The sequence below is a fragment of the Leptopilina heterotoma genome, unplaced genomic scaffold (assembly GCF_015476425.1).
Source record: "Leptopilina heterotoma isolate Lh14 unplaced genomic scaffold, ASM1547642v1 Lhet_212, whole genome shotgun sequence".
Taxonomy (NCBI): Eukaryota; Metazoa; Arthropoda; class Insecta; order Hymenoptera; family Figitidae; genus Leptopilina; species Leptopilina heterotoma.
In genome coordinates, this window is record NW_025110930.1 from 1,728,407 (window position 1) to 1,740,643 (window position 12,237).

At 22.4% G+C, this 12,237-nt stretch overlaps 2 protein-coding genes across 4 annotated transcripts in view; one reads left to right on the forward strand and one right to left on the reverse strand.

Moving 5' to 3' along the window:
• LOC122501654 (cytochrome P450 302a1, mitochondrial) overlaps window positions 1-12,237 on the forward strand; it is an 83,035-nt gene that overhangs the window by 68,528 nt on the left and 2,270 nt on the right. For 2 of the 3 annotated variants that reach the window (XM_043611283.1, XM_043611282.1), the window contains exons 2-3: window positions 9,854-9,975; window positions 10,657-10,894. In XM_043611283.1, the coding sequence (XP_043467218.1) occupies window positions 9,888-9,975; window positions 10,657-10,894 (326 nt within the window). In that variant the 5' untranslated portion in view covers window positions 9,854-9,887. The remainder of the gene's footprint in view (window positions 1-9,853; window positions 9,976-10,656; window positions 10,895-12,237) is intronic. The other variant, XM_043611284.1, reaches the window with a different exon arrangement.
• Window positions 3,216-8,141, reverse strand: LOC122501657 (retinol dehydrogenase 11-like). The gene is made up of 6 exons (XM_043611287.1): window positions 7,782-8,141; window positions 5,573-5,654; window positions 5,147-5,451; window positions 4,742-4,861; window positions 4,164-4,380; window positions 3,216-3,881 (listed from the first exon to the last, which is right to left on the reverse strand). The coding sequence occupies exons 1-6, from the start codon at window positions 7,897-7,899 to the stop codon at window positions 3,761-3,763; spliced, it is 963 nt and encodes a 320-aa protein (XP_043467222.1). The 5' UTR covers window positions 7,900-8,141; the 3' UTR covers window positions 3,216-3,760.

A 12,237-nucleotide genomic window follows, 5' to 3' on the forward strand; every position in this document is an offset into this window, starting at 1 on the left:
TAAATCAATTTTTATTAGATAATTAAATTAAATTATTTAAATAATTTAATTTCTGCGCGATAATTTGTAATGCAAAAAATAATTTATTGAACAATTGAATGTTTCTAAAAATTGAAATATCATAAATAATGTTATCAACAAATTTTGAACAATAGAATTTTTTGACGAATTTTAATAAAATTTTTAAGAATTATTTTTTTTTTCAATTATTTTTGAAAATAATTGAATTATTGCGAAGAAATTTAAAGAAAATTTGTAAATAATTGAATTCCTGTGGAATTTTTATTATTTGAGTCGTTCGCTCGAATAACGGCTTAATTCGATTTAAGCCGTTTTTCAAAAGACGCTTACCATCGTATTAATCAACATCTAAATTATAATATTTGATTGAAATTGTTTAAACGAAAATCTATTAAGTTAAATAATAATGCTTTAAATGACTCATAATTCATAAATGAATGTTAATTTTAAGATTTTCCAAAATCCCTCAAAAACACTTAAACCGTTTTTTGAGCGAACGGCTCATTTTATGAAAGTAATTAAATGTTTGCGAAGAATTTTATTAAAATTTTTAAAAATAATTGAATTTCGGAGAAGAATTTTATTATTTCTAAAAATAATTTAAATTTTAACGAGAATTTAAAAAAATTTTAAACATAATTGAATTTTTGCGAAGAATTTTATTACTTTTGAAAATAGTTGAATTTCTGGAATCATTTGTAATTCCTCCAAGATTCTCCAAATTATATCGTACAATTTACGAACTTTTCGTCATTTTCTCATTCAAATTACAGACTTTACGGACCTTTTTTAAAAAAAAAACGGAATTTTACGGACTTGAATCAAATTTATAAACCTTTACATTTATTTTGTTAATTTAACAAAAATTTGGTTGTTTCAGACAATTGGTTATTTTAAAAAACAAATTTTTCTGAGTATTTTGAAAGAAATAACAATATTATCTTTCGCATGAATATTTATCTAAAGTCTAATTCTTATTATTCTTTTTATAATAGTGAAAATGCAGGAGTTGACTTTTCAGATAAATATTTACTTGAATCAAAAATGTATATATTCATTTGAATCAATAGTGTATCTAATATAAATGTATGTATATATCGATAAAGGTGTCGTGTATACAATATGCATGTGAGCATTGCATAATGGTACCTTGAAAGTCTTCTCAAATATTCCCTTCTAACTTCTAGGTTTTCTTCAGTTTAAAAAGGTTAAGATTCACTTTCTTATAACACCTTGTAATAAATATTTGTTTCCTATTTGCACTGTACTTAAGAAAAAAGTTTACTATCAAAGCAAAAAAATCTAATCGTATTTTCAATATTTCCCAGTTCTTGAAAAACTATATTCAAATTTAACTCATATTTATGTTAAAAGTGTTAAAGAGAATTATGAATGTTTTGATTGAAAAAAAGAGTTTTTTATTATGTTTGGGAAAAATAAAGTAGATAAATTTATCTTTTAACTAATTAAAAATATGTTATTAATATTCAAGTTACAATTGAGCTAATTAACTTTCATATATTCTCTAAGTTTGCGAATTAATATATATATACACGAAGAAAAATATAGTATATCTTTTACTATTTATTTCACTAAAACCAAAATTGTTTGGAACTTCTGCGCATTTCTGTTAACTTTTACTATTTTTAAAGTGAATTTTCCTACGCTCGAGCTAATTTTTACAAAAATGTACTTCGATCGTATAGTTATAGCAACTTTTAATCCTAAAATAGTAAAAATTAATTAACTTTACTATCAATTAGTAGAACTGTTATATTAAAAGTCGATAAAACAGTTTTACTAATATATTTTAGTAAATTTTATGACTAAAAAAATAAAAATAAATGAATAAATATTACTAAAAATAAATTTTATTAGATATTTATTTTTAGTTAATCTACTGAAAAATATAGTAAAATCTTACTAACATTTAGTCACATTTTAAATTTTACTGATTGAAACCGAGAAAAGTCGTCCAGAAAAATAACCATGATTAGTGGAATTTTACTAATTGTAATTTAGAGAGGAAAATGAAAATCCTTTTATTAGAGATCATATTGAATGGAATTTATTTTCCAATAAAGTAAATATTGCGCGATTTAGTTTAATTAAATGACTTTAAAATTCTTTTTTCTTCTTTTCTTTTAAGGATCTCTGCCATTGTTATCAATGAAATATTAATCTATTAATATTTATTCTGAATTAGTTATTAGTTATTTACACAACACAATTTTTGAAATACAATGTTTATTTCATATTTGTAATTTATTTCTAAATTTCTATTTACATTTGTATAAATCAGCTAACAAAAGTGATTTTTTTTGTACACAATATTTATGCTAAATAAAATAAAGAATCAATATTATTTGTACTTTTGCAATATTTATGTGTTTCAATATTTATATAGTTAGAAGTAGACTTGATATATTTAAACTATAAACAAATGTTTTTCTTTACGCTGCTACTCTATATATAATTCGATATAAAAATTCACTTCAATACGAAAAATTAAGATTTAAGCAAAATCCGAAGTAAAAATGTACAAAAAAATTGTTATTTATACTAATTTATTGAAATGTATATAACTTTATTTAAATCACTGTTAATTATTGTAAGCATAATTTATATCTCTGATGAAAATTTAATTATGTAGATTTTTAATATCCACGTGTGCCTTGTAAAGCTATTATAAAATATCTTGAAGTAAAAAGTATACACGAAGTAAAAAATTTAAATTGCTAACAATTATAATATTTCAAGGAAAACACTTTTCTAAACTCTATTTTCTTCTTCTTTTCGTTTTCTTCTTCTTCTTCTTCTTCTTTGTTTATTCTGAACGCAATAAACTTACTCTAAAAAATTGAATTAACAAAAATGTTTACTAACTTGAATTAGTGATTGCCTTTTTGCTCTTTGAATTAGTAAATTTGACTAGTAAATAATCATTTCTATATCAATTTATTAGTAAAATTTACTTTTTTCTTTAAATTTTGCTTATAAATAGTAATTCCTACTAATTTATTATTAAAATTTACTAATTCAAAAGCAAAAAGTCAGTCGTAAACATTTTTACTGCGACTCAAATTTAGAGAGTAATAAAGATCACAAAATTTTATCAAAAACGTATTGAATCAAATATTGTATTTTAAAAGCCAAGTGTTTGATATAAATTTGAAATTTTTTCGTTAACAAATTATATTTAAACATAAATTTAAATATAATTTTTGATTGAATAAATAATTTAAAACTTTTTTTATTAAAAACCATCACGAAAAAATAATTATTCTAGATTTTTGACGACCATATCTTATTATTCACACCATGTTAAGAATAAAATCATATCTGATGCATTTCATTCTTATGTAGATTGTTTGGTTTGGTATAGTTATTATTATTATTATTATTATTATTATTATTATTATTATTATTATTATTATTGTTATTATTATTATTATAAATAAACCACAGTCAATAAATCGATAAAACCATTAAAACCATTCATATGTGCGTATACAGTATCGTCTAATTTTAATTTTCAAAATTTTAAAACACCAAATGAGAAATGACTTTGAATTTATACGTGATGTGATGTGATGCTCAACCTCATAGTGAAAGTAACCTATCTCCTAAATAAAATTAGGCTACTTTTACCGTAAACAGTTATTATTTTCTAATGTTATTTCGGAGGTAGGTCGTTTTCACCGAGGAGCGTTACATATTTTCTAATTTGAAAATAATTTTAAACGGTAAAAGGATCTTCCTCTTTCGTCAATTTCACCATTTTTGTACTTTCCTCCCACAATTTAAGAGCATCGGTATCGCTTTGTGTATTTGGAGACGCGGAGGCTACTGCACATTCTCTGCAACAAATTATTATTATTATTATTATTATTATTATCATTTTTTTATTATTAGTATTATTATTCTTATTTTTTTAATATTATTATTATAAGAAAGGAATTTATCATTCGCTATTAATTATAGTAAAGAAAGAAGTTAACAATCTCTTCGAATCATTTCCCACTTAAAGCATCTTTTTGATTTCATGAGAAGAGGAAATAATGGCGTTGTTCTATTTACTTTTATTGTTAATTTATTAAAGTTACATTAAATAATTGAAACTTGAAAGTATTATTTGTTACTTGTAATAAAGTCCAGTTTGGTTTCCTGCTTCCTCATCGACCGCGCAGTGAATTGTTGTTTGACAACCTTGATCAGGTGTTTTTACAAAATTGCCAATAATAAAACCAAATAATGCTCGAGCTCCTGGGAACATTGCTGAATCTAAATGTCGACCTAATTCAGTTGCAATTACACCTGGGTGCAAGCTGTAGACATTTATTCCTTCGATTTTAGCCTCTGCAATTGGAAAACAATAAATTGGAGATTACATAAAAAAAGTAGTAAAATCGTTTACATCCTGGAACCAAAATTAGGAAAGCAGACAATATTTTTAAGTTTATAACCAGATCTTGGATACCAACTCGGATACCAAAGAACATCTTGGAACCAAATTTAGAAAAGTGGACAATAGTTTTAAGTTTAAAACCAGATTAAATTAATTTTAAAACTTTAAATCACAGTCTGAAGGCTAAAACTCTCAAAAGGTTCTATAATTTAAATATAGTGATTAAAAAGTGGAATGAGAGAGAGAGATTTATTACAATGTATAAAGATTCTAAGAAAGTAATTATTCTTATTCTTTGTTAGTTAAATGTACCTTTGAATTTGTTGACCAATCCTCTTGAGAAGAGTACATTGGCCAATTTACTTTGTGTATATCCCTTCATGGGTGTGTATGAATTTTCTAAATTCAAATCATTCCAATTCATCCGACCTCCTGAAGAAAATAAATACAGTTAACAATAATTAACATAATTTATACATAAGTCTTGAACTTTTGCCAATTTCAAGTCTTGATTCACAGTTTTTCTGGAGATATCAAATTGAGACAAAAAAACACATCAAAATTGATGCGATGCATTGTTGCATCGCAACAATTTTGATATGTTTTTTGTCTCAATTTGACATCTGCAGAAAAATTGCATTTACAATTAAAAAATAGAAAGTTTTCAATCAAATTAAAAAAAAATTAATTAAATTTACGATTGTGATGGATAATTACTTTCGTGAGCTACAGATGAGACATTAATAATTCTGCAACCAGGAGCAGAAACTTTGATTTTTGGCAGTAACAATAGAGTCAACAAGAAATGTCCCAAGTGATTTGATTGCAAGTGACATTCGTTGCCATCTTCAGTTTTTTCATAGGGGCACAGCATCACGCCAGCATTGTTTATTAATATATGAATATTTGGTTCGGAGTTAATTATTTGTTTTGCGCATTCCCTAACACTTGCTAGACTATTTAGGTTTAATTTATAAACAACCACTTCGCCTACTTCCCCTTGAAATTGTTGTCGATTAGGTCTATAAAGAATTATTACAAAATTTTAATTAATGAAAGAAAGATTTTCCTTTTCATTCTTCTAGCTTTTTTATTTAAATTTATGAAATTATTAATTTAGAATAAAACATTTTTAATACATACTTTAGTGGTAGCGTCGATTTCACTTCTTCAGCTGCTGCATTCGCTTTTGTGAGATCTCGACAGGCTAAAATCACTCTGGCACCTATAACAATAGTTTTTTATTTTATGTCAAGTCAATAAGAGAAATTATGAAAATTGCAGCAAAAATTTGTTTAAGTTCCAGACTCCAATTTTTGTTGAATTCTTTTACTCATCTTTTTACTATTTTTACACTCTGAGAAAAATTTTATTTAAACTAATTATAATTTATTTGAGTTAAATAAAAGTAGTTTTTTCTCAGAACGTATACTAAATTATTTGTTAAATAAAACTTTATTTAAAGTTCAAATAAAATTTTTCATTTTTTGAAATTTGTATATTTAAAAAATTTTGAACAACTTTTGAACTATCACTATTAATAATAATTAAAAACACATGGATTTATCTCTTCCATCAATAAATTATTGAAGTACATTATATTGATGATTCAAAAACAAAGAATTTTATTCAAACGTGATTGTTGACTTATAGGTATTAATTTTTTTCAAGAAATTTTCATCTCAATAAAAGAAAAAGTATATTGATGAAAGAATAACAAGATAAGAAAAAATATTATGTAAATGATCTCTGAAACTATTGTTATTTTTTTATTTTGGAACGATCAAAACTTATGTAAATCATTGGAATTTGATTTAAATAGTGTAATAATTAACAAATGACTAATTTTTTTATTTTTATGTATAGTTTTTAGTTTTAATATAATATTATTAATAATTAATATTTAATATTTATTATAATTTTATAATAATATTACATATTCATTATTAGGTATAATTTATTGAATCAATAAATAACTATTAAAAAAACTCAAAGTATAATACAATTACGTAAAAGAAATAAAATATGACATAAAATAACCTTTTTATATTTATTAAATAAAATAAAGGTCAACATATATTTTTTTATATAAGTTGCGGTTGACTAAACCACATCCTTGAATTTGAAACTAATAAAGGTAAAAATGAAGATTTACTTTAAATTAAGATGATATTAAATACTATTAATTAAATACTGATATTGCATTTATTCTATTTTACATTTTAGTAGTAATTAGTTTAAACAAAATAAATCTTTTAACAATAAATTCTTTTATTCAGTAGTAAAAAGAAATAATTTCTAAACTGATGTTTAAATCTGAAATTTATCCAGAGCTGTTTATTGGAAGTAATTACACCCAATAAATGTAAATGTAATTACGTTTACATCACAGATTCAGTAATGAGCAAAATTCAAGACCTTTGTTTTTTTCTACTTCTTTTTTCTTTTGCTGATTAATTTGACTTTTTGTTTATCAAATAATTTTTCCGTATTAATTCATTTATTAAATAAAATTCTATTTAAAATGAAAAACATAATTTTATTTCATTGTAAACATTATGATTTGTTAGAAATATTTTGGAATTTGATTGAAATGAGCGGGGAATTAGTAAGAGATGCACGTTCGGTTGGGATGTGGCTTTAAATTTAGAACAATCATATTTCTGACCGTAATTAATGTCTACAATTATTGTTGAGTCAGGAAGTTTAATTACATTGCCTTTTAATGTTCATTTAATACGTTATTATGTAAAATTTCGTTTTTAATTTTTTGATACAATAAAGCAAATAATATACGTATAAATAAATATTCTCTCTAAATTTTAATTATAGTAAAAAGGTTACTAATTTGAATAAGTGAGTGACTTTTTGCTTTCAAATTAGTAAACTTTATACTAATTTATTTATTTACAAATCAAGATCTCGTATTTTAAGTAATTTTAAAGTAATAAATACTAATTTAAACTAATTTATTAGTAAAATTTACTATTTAAAATTTAGAGAGTTGATACACTGAAAAAAAATGTATTTAATTAAAATAATTGATTACTTGACTATTATCAATTAAATATTTACAATTTAAATATTTAATAAAAGTTAGATTTTTATTTAAGTCAATTAAATGGTATTTGAACCAATAATTTCAGTATTTGATTCAAGTAAATATTTAATTGATAATAGTAAAATAATCGGTTACTTGATTCAAATAAATTTTTTTCAGTGTAATTTAAATCAATCTATAATAATTTTAAACTAAATTTTTAAAATTAAATAAAGTTTCAAAATTCAAAAAAACATTCATTAATTATTATATATATATGATAGTAAATGAAAAAGTGTAATTAAAAAATACCTCTTCTGTAAAGATCCTTGGCTGCTTCTTTTCCAATTCCAGTATTTGCCCCAGTAATTAAAACAGTTTTCCCGACAAGTCGGACTTTACTTTGACAAGTTCGACTAAAGGGCCACATTCTAAATTTTGATATTCACACAATTTCTTTTATTTTTATTTTCTATTTAAATTTATAAATTTTTATTTACAATTTTCTATTTTTTTAAATTAAAATTTTTTTCAAATATTTTTTTTTATATTAAATTAAACATATTTATATTATTGTATTGAATGCACGAGATGTAGAATCGGTTAAAATCATTATTCCACTCTTCTTCAATAGCAACTCAAAGTAACTGTTGGGATATTACTCATGCTCCGTGGTGTAATATACCTTAGACCGTTATATTCTTTCTTCGAGAGAAGGGGAAACAATTTTAAGAGAATGTAAAAAAATGAACAACATTAATGACGAACATTTTTTTCAAAAACTACATTTGAAAATATATATTTAAAAACGTATTACAAAAAAAAATTAAAGAATATTAGTAACTTAAATATCACTTTTTGTCAGCAAAATTTTAATAACAAAGTTGATAATCGACATTCCCAACTTTATTCTTAAAAATATGCTTCATTATAACTTTATTATATTTATTGTATTTAATAATTTAAATTTATAAAATTTAATTTTTAAATCAAAATGCAATTCCATTAAATATATTATTATTGTTGAATTAAATAAACAAAACTTAATTTTCAGAAATAAAAGTTAGATTTTTTGTTGGTGGGAAACGAACAAAAAATAATTTAAAAAAAACACAAAAAGTTGACTAAAATAAAGTATTAAATATGTTCTCAAAAATTGAAATTTATTTTTCTTTTTTACCTTCATTGAAGATGAGAAAAAAAATATCTTATTATCATAATATATCTTTATGTATAAAAACAATTTATTAAGGTTCTTTAATTAAAGAAAAGAAATTATTTTAATTAAAATTAAAATAATTATTAAATAATAATTACAGTTTCTTTAATTAAATTTAATAATTTTTTAATTCATTAAGTTTAATTACGTTTTTAATTTCTATATTGCAATTAGTAATAATTGAAGGTTTCGATAAAAAATCGTTTAACTTTTTTTAAACTAAAAATCATTGTTCAATAAATCAAAAACTCAGAAATTTTAAATCGCAATTTTCGAAGGAAAATTTTTATAATCTTCAAAAAAATACGAATTTACAGTTTTTCTAAGGATATGAAATCGAGACAGAAAACAAATCAAAACGTTGCTTAAGCAACGTTTTGATTTGTTTTCTGTCTCAATTTCATATCCTTAGAAAAACTGAAATGCTTGTACAAGAAACTAAAGTTAAAAATACGTTTTTTAATTTAGAGCGGAAGAATTTTGTAGCTATTTTAAAAAATTGTAACCGGTCCTTGATCAGGACCGTACTTTTAGATTTATTTTTTTTCAAAATATTTCCTTCGTTTCAGTAAAATTTTTTTTTCAGAATTTTTCGAGTATTTAATTATATTCTTTAAAATTTGTTATTTACTATTTTGTAATTTATTATTTGTTTAAAATTACAAGTCGATAAAATTTGCAATAAAAGTCAATATTGTTTTAGCAACAAATAAAATATAAACGTAAATTCCGAAATTCCTTCTCAGAGAGTGAAAATTTGAAATTCAATTTTCGTCCAGCAAAGATATTCTCAGGTCTTTGGGAGAAACAAAAGGAAAGAAGATAAGGATAAGAATTTAAATGTGAGTGGGGAAAAAACTCGGACTCATAGGTACGAAATAGGAACCTGTTTGGAGATTCAGTTTCATATCCTCGGACACATAACTTGTCGCTTTCTTTGGTGCACGTGTGCATCGTGAAAATTCCAAATAGCAATGTCACAAAATCGTTGCTAAATTTTTAGTTTTTACATTCTTTTCCCATAATACTCATTAATTGTCTATTTTTCTTGAAAATATTTTCTCAAAATTTTCTTGTTTAAAATTCTCTATCAATTTTACTAACAAATGGATAAAATGTTTAGAATTTATAATTTTAATTTTGAAAACGTGATAAATAAATTTAGACGTGCTCTGTCTATTGCCAAGGATGCTGAAGTGATGAAGAATGTCAAATCGTTTGATGAAATTCCTGGTCCAAAGGGTCTGCCTTTCTTAGGAAGTTTTTTCAAATACTTCCCGATTATAGGTAATTAATTTGAATAATTATTTTACTAATTAATTTATTTTTCATTTTGTTAATTTTGTCATTTTTAATTTTGTTAAATTTTTTTTTAACTCATCTGATTCAAAGGGTCTTTTTTATAAGATTTTTTTTCAAAAATTTTCCAAGGTAACTAATTTAAATTATTTTATTAACTAATTTAATAATTATTTTTCATTCCGTTAAATTAAATAAATTTTAGTTAAAGATAAATTTTATTTAAGGTAAAGAAGAATTAATTACTTTTGCTTCCAATGAAAATTTTCTAAAGAATTGTCATCAACGTTTAAGTTCGTTTTGCATATTTTATTTTCTTATCTAAAAAAATGCACAAAATTCTGTAAAATAATAAGACTAATATAAAAATGAATAAAATTGTTTAATTTTATTTAAATTCGAAAATTGTTAATTAAATTTTAATTTTCAATTATTTTCTAACATTTTTTTTCGATACTTGACTTTTGAACTTCCCTCCATGAATATTGTTAAATAATAGTTAAAACTGAATTTTAATTTCAATATTGAAATAAAAAATAAATAATCTTTTGGAAAAGTAATATTAGTTTTCTTTCTATAATTAAAAAACGCTTTGTCCTGAAGCTTCATTTCAAAACTGCAATTTGAAACTGTCTTTAAAGTGAAATAAACTCTTCATTGATATTTCAGGCGACTACGATGTGAAACGATTGCACATTATAGGAAAAAAAAAATTTATGGCATATGGACCACTTGTGAGGGAAAAAGTTTTAGGTCAAACGATAGTTTGGGTTTTTCGTCCCGAGGATATTGCGGAAATTTTTAAATCTGAATACGGAAAAATTCCAGCAAGAAGAAGCCATCTTGCACTCTATAAATATAGAACTGACAGAAAAGAAATCTACAAAACAGGAGGACTTTTACCAACGTGAGTTTCTTGTACCAAAACATTTTTATTTTTTACTTTCATCAAAAACAGGAAAACGCAATAATAAAATTTATTAATAAATATTTTGTATTTATATTTATATTAATATAATTTGTAATTTGCATATATAATTTGAAAAATATTTCTTTTTAATTAAAAAACATGGGTAAAAAATTATTAACTTTGTACTATTCATAAAAAATGCTGTAAATTTCAAAAAATATCAAATGTTCTAAAAAAAAAATATGAAAAAAAGCAAATTTTTTGTTTGATTTTATTTGAGTCCAAGAAGTTGGGAGTTTTTGAATGAAATTTAAAGTAAAATGTACCGCTAGAGGGCAGCACTTGCTGAACACAAAATTTTCCTATTTTACTTCCTAGCGCCACGTATTATTTTCAAAAGTAATGAAATTCTTCGATAAAATTCAATTTAGTTAAAAAATTTTTTTAAATTCTCGTAAAAATTTCAATTATTTTTTAAATATAATAAAATCCTTCTCTGAAATTCAATTACTTTAAAAATTTTTAATAAAGTTCTTGGTAAAATTTCAATTATTTTCAAAAATTTTCCTCGATTCAAGGATTTTCAAATTATACTATTTTAATATTCCAAAGAATTCAATTCAATTTCTTCGCAATAATTCAATTACTTTCATAAAGTATTAATACAATTTTTAACAGAATTCAATTATTTAAAAAATTTTTTTTAAAAAATTCTTTGAAAACATTCAATTATTTCCATAAATAATAAAATTTCCGCAGGAATTCAATAATTCAAAACACAATTTTCATAAAATATTTCAAAATAAAACGAAATATTTAGAAAGATTTTTATAAAATTCTTCGTCAAAATTCAACTATTTAAAAAAAAATAAAATTTTTCTCATGAATTTAATTATTCTGGAAAATTTTGTTATAATTTGTTTATTAGAATTTAATAATTATTTTAAATACATTTTTAATTAAATTTATTTTTAAAAAATTAATTATATTCAAAAATAATGAAATTCTTCGTAAAAATTTAGTTTATTTCCAAAATTTGTCGAAATTTTGAAGAGGTTTCAAATTAAAATCTTTGAAAATCTGAATTTTTTATACTTTTAACTAACAATTCTGTAGAATTAATATTTTTGAAAAAGTTTAATGGAATTTTTTTAAAATTATTTTAATTTTTTATTTCCTAATATATATTTAATTAAAGAATTTCCAAAAAATCGAAATTTTCTTAAAATTGTATTGTAAAAAAATGGATTTAAAAATTTTCAAAAAGATAACTTTTCGAAAATTATTAAAACAATCGATTTAGAGAAGGATTTTAGTTAAAAATTGTAGAAAATAATACC